Source organism: Orycteropus afer, unplaced genomic scaffold (assembly GCF_000298275.1).
Source record: "Orycteropus afer afer isolate SDZICR_OR568_19922 unplaced genomic scaffold, OryAfe1.0 scaffold00062, whole genome shotgun sequence".
NCBI lineage: Eukaryota > Metazoa > Chordata > Mammalia > Tubulidentata > Orycteropodidae > Orycteropus > Orycteropus afer.
In genome coordinates, this window is record NW_006921649.1 from 12,402,659 (window position 1) to 12,417,323 (window position 14,665).

Genomic DNA, 14,665 nt, shown 5'->3' on the forward strand with positions numbered 1-14,665 from the left:
ATGAGACAAAGTATATGTGAACTGCTGTATGAAAAGTGAATTTACTCTGTAAATCTTCACCCAAATCCTAATTAAAAAAAAAAAATACAGGTTTACTGGTCTAATAGTGCCTGGTGAGACCCCTGAGACTATGGCCCCTAGTTACCCTTGAGGTCTAGAATTGAAGTCACTCCTGTGGTTTCAATAGATAGGCATAGAGGATAAACATTTACATCAGGTAGATACAGTCCTTAGAATGGTCAATCATGGGAGAACAGAAGGGCAGTATTTGCACAGGGAGATAGCTCAGGGGCAGGAACCATACAAGGAAGAGGTAACTACACAGGGGAAGTAGGAAGAGAATTGTTACATTGTGGGGAATTACAGCCAATGTCATGGAACAAAATGTGCATGAACTGCTTTGTAAACTTTCACCCAAATCACAATAAAAACAAACCAAAAAAAGCTTATCAGCAGCCATCCATCTAAAGTGCAGCTATTGGTCTCTTCTCATTGGGAGCAAAGAAGAGTGAAGAAAAGCAAAGACACATAGAAACAACTAGTCCAAAGGACTAGTGGACCACATGAACCTCAGCCTCTATAACCCTGAGACCAGAAGAACTAGATGGTGCCCAGCTACCATCGCTCTGAAAGGGATTACAACAGGAGGTCCTGTATAGAGTGGGAGAAAAATGTGGGGGGAAAAAAAAATCAAAATCATAAAAATGACTAGGCTTACTGGTCTGATAGAAATTGGTAAAACCCCCGAAACTATGACCCTTAGATACCCTTCAAACTTAGAACTGAACTCACCTCTGTGGCTCAACTTTCAGTCAAACAATGGATAGGCCTATGGGGTAAACAATAACACCAGGGAAGTACACAGTCCCTAGAACCACCAACCACAAGAGGTCAAAAGGGCAGCAACTGCCCAGGGATAAAGCTCAGAAGGCAGCAATGGATACAAAAGAAGGACGAATGGGAATGGTAACCACAGGGAAGAAGAAGTGGGAAGACTGCTGTTAAACTGTGGGGACTTCATTCAACGTCACAAAACAAATGCATATGAACAGTTGAATGGAAAACCAATTTATTCTGTAAACTTTCACTCAGATCACAATAAAAATTTTTAAAATGAAATAAACTCTAGAGCCAGGCTACTTGGGATAAAATCCAGATTCCACTACCATCTTGGGCAAGTCATTTAATGTCTCCATAAACTTGGAATAATAGTATGGATTTCCAGAACTAATCACTATAGTTGGTTACACTAATCATTATAAGTGCTCAAAATATGGTGGCTATCACCATCACCACTACCATCAACAATACCATAATCATCATCACCATCATCACCACCACCATCATTATCATCACCACTATCACCATCACCACCACCATCAACAACAGTAGCATCACAATCAGAGAAACCTTTAAGTCATCTCTGGTGGTATAGTGGTTAAAGCATTTGGCTTTTAACCAAAAGGTTGGTCGTTCAAACCCACCAGCCACTGCACAGGAGAAAGATGAGGCAGTCCGCTCGGTAAAGATTTACAGCCTTAGAAATCCTATGGTGCAGTTCTATTCTGGCCTATAGGGTTGCTATGAGTTGGAATAGATTCAATGGCAGTGGGTGGTGGGAGCCCATCCTACTCCCTCCTGTATCCCTAGAGCACAGCTTTTTGGAACAAAGAGTGGGAACTTCACATTGCACAACTTCACACATGTGAACATGAGCAAGAAGCCATGAGATACTTCATGCTGTGGCTGAAGCAGACAGGGTAGAGATAAAAAATGCAGGCACCAGCTTCTGGAAATACCAAGTTTTCATCAGGGCACATCACACTCAACCACATTAGTGGCTTTTTAGCACTCACTTTCCTGAGTCTGAATCATCTGCTACATTGCCCTGAGCACTCAGGGTCCTTGGGAGGCAGAGGGGAAGCCAAGGGTTTGAAGAAAACTTTTTGACAGAGGGTCAGGTGAGCAGGGCACTGCCTTGGAGGCCAAACTCCTCGGATCCCAGGGAGAGTGAGGCTGGCAGACGGGGCAGCCCCTCCCATGACGGCTCAGGCCCAGAACACTGTTTTATAAACTGTCCTGGGACACAAAGCCCAGACTGTCTTCCCTCAGCTTCATCAGCTCCACTGCCTCCAAGGATGTGTTTAGAAAAGACTTTTCCTCCAGCCCCAAACTGCCAACTCCCATTAAAGAGACAAAGACCCAGCTATGTTGCAAGGGAGACCCCAGAGTGGCCAAATGGGCTGCATGGTCCCTGGAAAGGTACTTGGGTGCCCCGTAGGAAGGTCCAAACAAGAGTGGTCAGGTGTCTGCTCCTTCAGGAAGAGGAATGACTAGGGTATTTCTGCCGGGAGCCCCAACATGCCAAGACAGGCAGTATCCCACAGCTGGCCAGCTGGCACCCGCCCTTCTGGCCAGGGCCATTCCTGCTGTCTAAATGGACATCCTTTCCAAGAACTTCAGCCTATTTCCCCCTAAGCTAACCTCTGAGTGCTTGGAAACTGTCAGCGTGGGGGTTCTACACTCAGAGACTGACTAGAAAAGGCTTTCAAGTTTCAATGTGTCAGGTCAGCAACTTTTAGTCCTCCCTCCTTCCCTTCTAGCCTGTCCCCCTCTGCTTTTCTTGCTGTTTCATTCCTGCTTCCTCTCCTTCATTCATTTGAAGAGGCAGCTTACCAGAGAGGTCAAGGGACTTTAAACCAGATGACCAGGATTAGAATCTCAGGTTTGTCACATAAAAGCTGTGTGACCTTCTGCAATCTACTTAACTTCTCTGTGCCTGAGTTTCATCATCTGTTCAGTGGAGGTCTGAATAGTACCTACTTCATAGGGTTGTTACAACAAACTCAACTCACTGCCACTGAGCTGATTCTGACTCACAGAGACCCCCACTGGGTTACTGAGGCTATAAATCTTTACAGAAGTAGATTGCCCCATCATCCTTCTGTGGAGCAGCTGGTGGGTTTGAACCGCTGACCTTCTGGTTAGCAGCTAAATGCCTTACTATGCCACCAGAGCTCCTTGCTCATAGGGTTGTTATGAGGATAAAATTAGTTAATATTTACTAAACACTTAGAATAGCACCTGGATGGAGAAAGAGTTGCATAACAGTCTGTTAACTAAAACTAAAACCCAGTTACTGTCAAGTCAATTTTGACTCATGGTGACCCCACACACTTCAGAGTAGAACTGCACTGGGGAGGGTTTTCATGGCTGTGACTTTTCAGAAACAGATTACCAGGCCTTTCTTCTGAAGCACCTCTGGGTGGATTTGAACTGCCAAATTTTCAGTTAATAGTCAAGCACTTCAACTGTTTGCACCACTCAGGGACTCTTAAGTAAAACTAAGTAGATATATTTAACAAATAAATGTTGAGGGTCCACTATGTACTGGGCACTGTTCTGGATGTATGGGACACATCAATGAATAAAATAAAAGTTGCTGTCCTCAGGGAGCTGACACTAGTGGAGGAGGAGATGTACAATACACAATAAAAGTAATAAACAAGTAAGTTACCTCCTATGAGTACTATGGGGGGCAAGGAAAGGGGAATTAGGAGTGTGGGGGACATGGCAGGTTTGCAACTTGAAATAGGATGGTTGGGGGAGGACTCACTGAGAAGCTGACATTTGAGCAAAGACTTAAAGGAGGGAAAGAGTCAATCATGGAGTCATCTGAGGGAAGAACATTCCAGACAAAGGGGACAGCCAGTGCAAAGATCCTGTGGCAGGAGTGTGCTGAACGTGTCTGAAGAACAGCAAGGAGGCAGAAGAGGCTGAAGCAGAGTGAAGAGGGGAGAGGAAGGGAGGGTGAGAGGGCTGGGCATGAGGCGGGCAGATCATGCAGAGCCTTGGAGGCCACCGAGATGCTACATTTTATCCTGAGTAAAATGGAGTCATTAGAGGGCAAGGACAGGGGAGGGACATGAACTGATTTGTATTTTTAAAAGAATCCCTCTGGCTACTATGTTGAACACTGACAGAGGGTAGGGAGGCCAGCGAGGAAGCAATAATCCAAGTAAGAAATGATGGAGGCTCAGTCAAGTAGTTGCAATGGAGACGTGAGAAGTGCTCAGATTCTAGACAAGAGGATGGATAGGGAGACTGCTGACAGATTGGAGGTGAGTCAAGGATGCTTGCAAGATGGAGGGCCTGAGTCACCATAAGGTTGCTGTCTTCCAGAAGCTGATGGAGTACACTGGGGGAAAGACCAGAATGGTCAGTTGTAGCCGTGTTAAGTTTGAGACGCCCACAGACATCTGAGTGGGGATGGAGAGTCAACAGCTGGACACAGGAATCTGGCACAGGGAGGGCAGTGTGGACTGGAGGTATAAATTTGGGAGTTGCTATGAAGTGGATGAGATCATCAAGGTGAGTGTACTGCTGCATTAATTAGCTGAGAAAGAAGCAACTGAAGGAGCAAGTAGGGAGAAGGAAGGTGAATCAGAGAGTGGAGTCCTGGAAGCAAGAGCTGATGGTGAGGAAGGGCCAGCTGTGGCTGCTGCTCCTGCTGGTCCAGAAAGACAAGCACTGAGGCTGGACTACTGCATTCAACATCATGGAATCCACTAATGGCAAGAGCAGTTGTGGTGATGTGGGCTGGGTTCAAGAATAAATTCAACAAGTGTATAGATTAAACCAGTTGCTGTGGAGTCAATTCTGACTCATGAGATTCATGTGTGTCACACCAGAACTGTGCTCCATAGGGCTTTCAATGGCTAATGTTTTGGAAGCAGATTGCCAGGCTTTTCTTCCAAGGTTCCCCTGAATGGACACAAGCCACAAATCTTTTAACCAAGTATATTAATAGTTTGCACTACCCAGGTGTGGTGTAGTAAATTACCTGGTATGGCTTTTCTAGCCATAAGTGTTTGTAAACTCCGTGGTGGAATTTGCTGTGAGCAACTGAAGAGCTCCTGATTGTAAAAGTTATCCACCTGGGGTATTTCTGTTGAGAGTAGCACAAAGCAATGTTCTGGGAAGTTTACGCTCTCTCAGGTGCTTAGAATTCTGATGCTATGATTGGCTAGTTTGGCCACTCTGCCAGGCTCAAAAGGAGGCTTCCTAGAGGCAGAACTCTGACTGCTGGCTGAGAAAGATATGCTGCTGAGAGAAACGTGCTCCTGAGAGACACGCACTGCTGGGAAAGAGATGCAAGAGACATGCATTGCTGAGAGAGACACCAAGGGACATGCACTGCTGGGAGAGAGACTCTGAGAGACTGTTGGGTGGGAGACAGCAGGCTGAGAGAGACTGAGCGTTTTTCCTGAACTTGAATTGTAGCCTGGTGCTTCCCTAATAAACCTCATAATCTGTGAGTTCTGTGTGACCACTGCAGTGAATTATCCAACGCAGCAGAAAGGTGGTGAGTGCTGCAGGAGGAACGGTAGGTGTCAGGGTTGGTGAAAGGGCTGGAGGAAGGCAGCATGTCTGGCCTCACAGTAATGGGTCTTGGGCTACTGATAGTGCTTCTGTCTTCCTCTTGTGCAGTTAGAGGAGGTCAGAAGATGTGGCCTCCTTGCCCTTTTACCACGAGGCATATCCGATAAGTATACATTCTGCACTAAATATGTGACAGGTGTTATGCCAAAATGTGAAACACATTTAGGGAGTTGCTAGTAGTGATGGCTTTGGTCATGATGTCAGAAGGGACCATTTCCTGGAGAAGGATATCATGCTTGGTAAAGTAGAGGGTCAGCGAAAAAGGGGAAGGCGCTTGATGAGATGGTTTGACACTGGCTGCAAAGATGTGCTTGGGTATAGCAAGGATTGTGAGGCTGGTGCAGGACTGGGCAGTGTTTCATTCTGTTGTACATGGGGTTGCTATGAGTTGAAGCCGACTTGATGATACCTGACAACAACAACAACAACAACAACAAAGTGGTGATGACTGCACAGCATTGTGAATGTAATTAATGCCACTGAATTGTACACTTAAAATTGGTTAAAATGGCAAATTTACATTACATATCTTTTCACACAATAAAAAATTAAACAGAAAAAAAGTGACATACAGAATTTCATTCATTCCCACCATTCTGTGAAGGGATTAAAGAGCCCAAACCTGTTGTGACTGAGTCGATTCTGACTTATAGCCACCCTACAGGACAGAGCAGAACTGCCCCAAGGCTGTAAATGTTTACAGAGGCAGATCGCCAGGTATTTTCTCCTGTGGAGCAGCTGTAAGTTTGAACCTCAGACCTCTCTGCTCAGCAGCTGTGCCACCAGGGCTTTCTGTGAAGCGAGTATGGTTTACATTTCACAGATGAGGAAGCTGAGGTACGGAGTGAGAATCACCCAGAGTCCAGAGTGAGTCTGTCTGATTTCAGAGTCTGTTGTCAACAATGACATGATACTGTCCCAAAGAATGTGTCTGCACAGGAAAATGAATGAATCATAAACCAGTGAGGGCATGCCAGCCAGTCCATGGCAGGACACAGGGAAACATGAGAGGCCAAGCGGTACCTCCTGGAAGCAGGCAGACTTGAGGGATGAGGTATAGTGCACGCACAGCCCTGGAAAGGAGGGCTGAGAAGCTAAGATCTGAACCTACTACTGCCATGGAAAGGCAGGTGACAGAAGGCAAGTCGAGCACGACTTCCCTGCCTTGGTGTCCTCATCTTGGGCACACTGGTGGTTCAGTGACAGATAACTTGCCCTCCATGTGGGAGACGAGGTTCAATTCCCAGCCAACGCACCTCCTATGCAGCTACCGCCCATCTGTCAGTGCAGGCTTGTGTGCTGCTACGGTGCTCACCAGGTTTCAGTGGAGCTTCCACACTGAGATAAACTAGGAAGAAAAGCCTGGTGATCTACTTTGAAAAATCAGCCAATGAAAACCTTAAAGAGATCATAACTGATCCTCAGCTGACCATGGGGATGGCCCAGGGCTGGGCAGTGCTTTATTTCATGGTGCATGGGTTACCAGGGCCAGACGCCTACTCAACAGCAGCCAACAATACCACCAGCAACACTCCTATCCTGCCTAACTCAGGCACAGAAAGGCACTGGAAAAAGCTAAGAGTACACCCTCTGTGAGAAGTTTTATTTATCCTGAGAGATCACTGCTTTCTTCGCAATCCTTCTGTCATACTCTAAGATCCTCTGGCAGGATGCCTTTTCCAGCTAGCTAATGGAAATTTGTGGCTCAGGCTAAGGCTGGAGCTGCTAAGTGGGGAAGGAGGACAGCTGTTCTCTTCCCAGTGGAATGTCCTGGAGGCCAGCTATGTCAGGGCAGGAGGTGCCTGCTGACAGGAAACACTTGGCCCCACAGGGTTTGGGAGATCTTGCATCTGATAGTGACAGCAACTCCCCAGTCTGCCCCCATCCGGCCCCAGCCCACTCCCTCCCTATGCTGTAACCCAACAATACCCAGAAAATGAAGCCTGCTAGTACTCTATATATTTGTTTTCAAATACTTTGCAGAAATTTAAAAGGAACAGTCGCAGCGCCCTAGCAGACAGACCCCGTTTCTGGTGTTTCTTTTCATTTTTTAACATTTCAATTCAATACCTCAAACATCCACTCAGTATCAAGGCAGTATCTTCTCATAATGGCCCTCATGACGATTCTATGGAGGACCCTCTATGTGGAGCAAATGGCTATGCATGTGGCTACTAACGGAAAGGTTGGTGGTTCAAGCCCTCAGAAGGATGGCCTGGTGATCTGCTTTCAAAAGGTCATAGCCATGAAAATTCTATGGAGCACAGTTCTACACCACATACATGGGGTCTCTTCACAAGTCAAAATCAACTCAATGGCAATCCATTGATCCTATGTGTGGTGCTGGGGTCATTATTATCCCCATTTCAAGGTGAGAAAGTTGAGACACAGAGAGGCACAGCCACTCGCTCAAGGTCTCACAGCCAGTAAGTGGCAGAGCTGGAATTTGAACTCAGATCTTTGCAGTCCCAGTCCATATTCTTCACCACAACGGTGCATACCCAGATGTAGGCAGTGGAGCCCAGAATGTCAGAGTCCTTCCCTGCTCACCTCCATAGGAGAGCAGCCCTCCCAGATACCCCCACACCTGTGTAGTTTTACTTCTCTCCACAGCATTAATCAGCATCTGGCAGGCACATATACTTGTTTGTTTGGGCCTGACCCCTCTGCTGGAGCACAGGGTCAGGGGTCTTGCCAACTCTAATCACCTCAGCTCTCCCAGCACAAAAGTTGGCATTTCAGAGGTACCTGGTGAACAGTGGTTGTGACTGAATGATGTCATGTTCATGAATGACACCATGTTCATGATGTCACCTCATTCTTGGACAACCTTCCCAACGATCTTTGCCCGGCCCTTACTGATCCTTCAAGACTAATAGGTTGATTTGTGTCCCTCCAAAAGATATGATGAAGTCCTAATCCCCAGTACCTGTAAATGTGACCATGTTTGGAACTAGGGTCTTTGAAAATGTTATCAGTTAACAGGAGGTCATACTGGAAGAGGGTATGTCCTAATTCCATCTGGGTGCTGTTTCTATAAGAGATGAGAAAAGACCCAGAGGGAAGACAGTCATGTGACGATGGAGGCAGAGACTGAAGTGAGGAAGCTACAAGCCAAGGATCGCCAAGGATGGCCAGGGACATCAGAAGCTAAGAAGGACCTTTCCTTTCAAAGAGGCCAAGTCTTCTCAGAGAAAATGGCCCTGTTGACACCTTGGACTTTCAGCCTCCAGAACTATAAGAGAATATATTTCTGTTGTTTTAAGCTATGACCAAAAAAGTTACTTTGTTATGGCAACCCCTGGAAACTGATGGAGTTACTCAGTGGTACAAATGGCTAACACATTCGGCTGCTCAGTGAGAAGTTAGAAGTTCAAGTTCACCCTCGGAAAAAAGACCTGGAGATGTACTTCCATAAACCCAGCCACTGAAAACACTATGGAGCACAGGTCTACTCTGACACACGTGGGGTCAACATGAATTGGAACTGATGGCGACTGGTTCAGGAAATTGATAGAACACAGCTCAGAGGTCAACCCATCAGGAGTTCCGGAAGGGCCTGCTGCTGCTTCTCTGGTCCCTAAAGCCTCTGATCGGGGTCTCCAGCACAGCATGTCCCCCTCTTACATTACTGGTAGACAGGAGGAACTGACTGCCCACTGATGCAGGTGTCTTGAGGACAGTGCCTGGCTCATACCCCTGGCTTCTTTCCATCAGCACTGAGCCTGGCATAGGAGAACATCCTTAAATCTTTGCTGCACTGGAGTTTCTCTGCCTTTACTTGGAATAACATCCATTTGGTGAATTCCCACAGATCCTCTCCTGATCTTCAGCCCCTTTGGCTGGCAAAGGCTTGAGAAATTACAAACTAGGGAAATAATTACTGTTTCATAACCATTGTGTGTTGATGGCAAAATGTTTCCGAACATTAGAGGTAGGAATGGGAGAAGCCAAGGGTGAGAAAGGTTGTCAAGGGGTTGTTGATATTGCCCATATATTTTATAAGAAGTTTTATCGTCATATGTGTTTAAATAATGATGGACAAATTCATTGAGTGCTTCCCATTTGCTGCACATTCTACACTTTACTCAGTGAAAGTGAAGAGGATTTGAAGCACTTACTAATGAAAATCAGACTACAGCCTTCAGTATGGATTACAAAAAATTCTCACAACTGGACCAATAAGCAACATCATGATAAATGAAGAAAAGACTGAAGTTATCAAGAGTTTCATTTTACTCGGATTCAGGGCTAATGTATTAGGCTCACGAAAGTAGCAGTCAAGAAATCGAACAACATACTACACTGGGCAAATCTGCTGCAAAAGGCCTCTTTAAGGTGTTAAAGAGCAAAGATATCACTTTGAAGAGAAAGGTGCACCTAACCTAATCCATGACATTTTCAAATCACTTCATATGCATGTGAAAGTTGGAAATGAATAAGGAAAACTGAGGAAGAATTTATGCATCTGAATTATGGTGTTGGTGAAGAATATTAAATATACCATAGATTGCCAAAAGAACAGATAAATCTGTCAAGACTTCATCTCACCTACTTTGGACATGTTATCAGGAGGGACCTGTCTCTAGAGAAACACATCATGTTCGGTGAAGTAGAAAGTCAGTGAAAAAGAGGAAGATTCAAAATGAAATGGATTGACAGTGGCTCAAACACAGCAACAATTGTGAGGATGGTACAGGACTGGGCAGTGTTGTGTTCTGTTGTACACAGGGGTGCTATGAGTCTGATCCAACTTGAGGGCACCTAACAACAACAATGTCTTAGCCAGTGCTGCTATTAACAGAAAATACCACAAGTGGCTGTCTTCAACAAACAGAAATGTATTCTCTTACAGTCCAGGAGGCCAGAAGTCCAAATTCAGAGTGCCAGCTCTAAGGGAAGACTAGGCTAGAAGTTCCAGTTCAGAGTGCTGGCTCAAGGGGCTGAGTGGAGGCCCCTTGACCTTGAGCTTCAGCTCTGCCTTCCAAGCCCACTGGAGCATGATGGAGGCTTATGACTCACACAGCTGCTGGCTGCTGAGGCCAACCAATCTAAGATCAGCAGGTAAAATGGTAGATTGTTGGCTCACAGGTTGGGAAAGCAATAGTCTTAAAACTGGCAGGTAATATGGCAGGCCACTGGTTCAAGTCCAGGAACTGGAGATAATGAATTGTGAACAAATTGCAGGATCCTTTCCATATATATTGGAAGCAGGCCAAACTCTGAAGGCAACACCCTGTCAACTGATTAACTGCTCACAGCAGATTCCACCATGCAGGTGATTATACCACAACCAATGTCATCATGGGGAATAACTATATCCAGCTGCCAAGACACTCAAAATCATGGCCTAGGCAAGTTGACACACAACCTTAACTACCACAAACAACAGCTCACTCTACATGCCCAATCTCATTTCATCCTCATAACCCTCTGAGGTAGGCACTATTTTACAGATCCACCACCCATCTGTCAGTTTATCATACTGTGGTGACTTGCATGTGGATATGACACTGGGAACCATGCCACCGGTATTTCACATACCAGCAGGGTCACCCATGGTGGACAGGCTTCAGCAGCACTTCCAGACTAAGAGAGACTGGAAAGAAAGGCCAGGTGGGCTCCTTCTGAAAATTAGCCAATGAAAACCCTTTGGATCACAGCAGGATACTGTCCAAAAGTGCGGCCAGATAAGCACTCAAAATCCACAGTGGTGGCAATAATGAACTTGAGCAAAACAACGATCGTGAAGATGGTGGCGCACTGGGCAATGTTTTGTTCTAGTGAACCTGGGGTCACCAAGAGTGTGAGCCAACTCGATGACAACTAACAACAACTTTACAGATGAGGAAACTGAGGCTCAAGCAAAGTCTCTTACTCAAATTAACCAGTGAGCCCAGCCCAGCCCTGATGGTGGAGCCTAGCCCTTAACCACTATGCTATGCTGCTGTGGGAGGAAACAACATGGACTGTAATTCAGGCCTCACTTATAAATGAATTACTGGAATAATCATTCTAGTTCTTCGTTTCTCTTTGACCAGACCTGGTCTTAAGGATTTATGAAGCCCCAGCATCTGAGTAGAGCGAACAGAGGGATACCAAACAACTAAAGACTTTCCATTCATTTATCAACAAACACTCACAGAGTGTCCACTCCTTTCCAGCTTCAACTCCTACAGAGGGGATGAGAACTGTGCTGAGATGCCTCTAGGTATTTTCACTATCTCCCCTAGGGCTGTACTAGGTTAAGGCAGTGTTGCTCTTTGTAGCCATTTATTTGTTTAACTAATGTTTACTGGACACCTACTACTGCTACTTTCTAGAACCCACAGTCAAGGCTCTGGCCACTCACTAAAATCTGGACCCACTTGGAGCCAGGTTCTGTGGCAAGCTGAGCCTCCAGGCCAGGCCTGAGACCTCAGCACCCAGGAGATTCTTTAGGGCTGGACCCTGACGTCAGTGCATGGCTGTGCTGGGCAGGGAGTACATCCAGGTCACTGATGACCTTGTCTGCCTCCCACACTCCAGGCTCTTCCCACCTTCAAAGGAAGAGCAGAGCAGAGGAGAGCAAGTAGCTGTACCCCAAGAGAGAGGAATCACTCACCTCTAGGAGCTGTGCAGCACTGGGCCGAGTTTCTGGGTTCTTATCCAGGGCCACCTTCAGGAAATCTCGGAATTCCACTGACCTGGAAGGACAGGTATTAGCAGTAAGCTTGGAGCAGGGTAGGAAGTGGGGAATGCCCACACATCAGCGATTCCACTCTCCTAGGAGTGGAGTACTTCCCAAACATGCCTACCCCAGAGGACAAAGAGCGCCTTCACAAGCTGAAACATGGAGGCGATGGACCTTCACGGTGATCTTTTCCACCGAAGCATTTCCCAGACAGAGAGCCAGGAACCAGTGAGGGCAGGGACCGACTCAATGTCAATGAATCACAGTAAAGCAATGCTGGGAGTTAACCCTGAGTCCCAGATTACCAGCTCAGGGTTGTGCCACGTGGCTGCTGGCACTCAGGATGAGTTCTTCTTCCTCAGCGGAATCTGACTTACTGGAGTTACCTGGTTTGCTTTCACAGCACATGGGAGGAAAGAGGATTGGAGGGCCCAGTGATGGGGAAAGGCCTGGAGTTCTGGTCCTGACCTCTCTCCTGCTTTGAGGATTAACAGTGACAGCAGAGTCCTAAACTCCAATTCCCCCAAATCCACTTGACTTCATCCTGGCCTGCTGACCCTCCGGCAGGTGCTGACTCCTTACCACTTAGAAGGGCTGAGCAGGGTGGGCGGCTCTGACTTGGCGATCTTGAGCAGGACCCGCATGGGGTTGAGCTCGTGGTGTGGGGGTTCAATCTGGGCCATCTCAATCAGGGTGATGCCCAAGGACCAGATGTCGGCTTTGTAGTCATATGGGGTATCCTTCATGGTCTCACACATTACCACCTCGGGCGCCATCCTGAACCAACCAAGGGACAACACAGGCTTCAGAATCTGGCTTCCACAGGCATCTCTTGGAGATTCAAGGTCAAGAACCACCACCAGCCAACACTAGAGTGTTGGAGGCATTTCTGAATCATTATTTGTGTTACTTTACATCCCACTGTCTTCCTCACAGGCTTCAATTCTCACAGAAAAATGCCTTCCAAGTGGCTCCACCTCCGTGTCCTGCTGCAGTTCCTGAGGCCTACCACAAGGTGGCAGCAACAATCCAGAACACAGGGTCGAGGGGGGCAGTAAGTGGGAAGGGGAGAAGTAAAATGGGGCGAGGGGAACGGTGGAGAGTACAGTGATACAGAGAGAAGGCATATGAGAGAAAAGGAGAAAGTGGAATAAAAGGGTAGAGAAAGAGAGAAATAAAGGGTGAATAATAAGCAGCAAGAAAGGAGCCTAAACTCTACACTGGGAAAATGGAAGTAATGCACGTGAAAAACTGAAAACAGGACAAAACAGAAAGTAGTAGTTACGCATGACATTAGTGAGAGTTGTTTTCAAAAGTAATATTATAGGAAAGAAAACACTACGAAGTAGAGAAGTCCAGGAGGAGTTCAGGAAGACTTCAGTGAGGGTGGAAACTGAGCCTGTAGTGTTCATTTTCATACCCATTCCCAGCCTAGTGCCTAGCGCTCAATAAACACTTGTTGAATATATCAAGAACTGAACCATTTCTAAAGGGATTCTAGTTTAGTTGTTATTAATGAAGCATTTGCTAGCTGCATCATCTCATTTAATCCTCACAAGAACCTTACAAAGTAGGTGCCATTCTCTCTCTGTTTTACAGATGAGTACCCAGGGAAACTCAGCAACTTGTCCAAGGTTAAACCACTAGTAAGTGCTGGGGACTGGCCTCAAATGCTGAATTCCTTGCCCTCTGGCCTTTCTCCCTCGACGCTACAGGAAGGGCACCTAGGAAGAGGGTTAGGTTTTAAGTTTGATCTCTCATTCAATGTCCAGAAGCTGTGCAACTTACCAGTATGGCGTTCCTATAAAGGAGTCTCGTTTCTGCAGAGTTTTCAGATTCTTGGCAGACACACCAAAGTCAGCTGCGAGAGAAAAATCTCAAAGTAGTATTCAATGGCCATTCCTCCACCCACAGCCCTGGGTTACAAGCCCATGCCGTGGTCTCAAGTACATACAGGCCAAATCAATAAACAGATGCCATTTTGTATCTAAAAAAACAGGTAATCATTACACTATAATAAATAAAATATATGTGTGTGTGTGTATATATATATATATATATATATACACACACACACATATATTTTATTTATTATAGTGTAATGATTACCTGTTTTTTTAGATACAAAATGGCATCTGTTTATTGATTTGGCCTGTATGTACTTGAGACCACGGCATGGGCTTGTAACCCAGGGCTGTGGGTGGAGGAATGGCCATTGAATACTACTTTGAGATTTTTCTCTCGCAGCTGACTTTGGTGTGTCTGCCAAGAATCTGAAAACTCTGCAGAAACGAGACTCCTTTATAGGAACGCCATACTGGTAAGTTGCACAGCTTCTGGACATTGAATGAGAGATCAAACTTAAAACCTAACCCTCTTCCTAGGTGCCCTTCCTGTAGCGTCGAGGGAGAAAGGCCAGAGGGCAAGGAATTCAGCATTTGAGGCCAGTCCCCACCACTTACTAGTGGTTTAACCTTGGACAAGTTGCTGAGTTTCCCTGGGTACTCATCTGTAAAACAGAGAGAGAATGGCACCTACTTTGTAAGGTTC

The 14,665-nt window shown here is 46.2% G+C and overlaps 1 protein-coding gene across 1 annotated transcript in view; it reads right to left on the reverse strand.

The window, feature by feature from the left end:
* STK10 (serine/threonine kinase 10) overlaps window positions 1-14,665 on the reverse strand; it is a 230,286-nt gene that overhangs the window by 66,580 nt on the left and 149,041 nt on the right. Inside the window, exons 5-7 of the mRNA XM_007939772.2 lie at window positions 13,904-13,976; window positions 12,698-12,892; window positions 12,047-12,128 (exon numbers count right to left, since the gene is read on the reverse strand). Coding sequence (XP_007937963.1) covers window positions 12,047-12,128; window positions 12,698-12,892; window positions 13,904-13,976 — 350 coding nt within the window. The remainder of the gene's footprint in view (window positions 1-12,046; window positions 12,129-12,697; window positions 12,893-13,903; window positions 13,977-14,665) is intronic.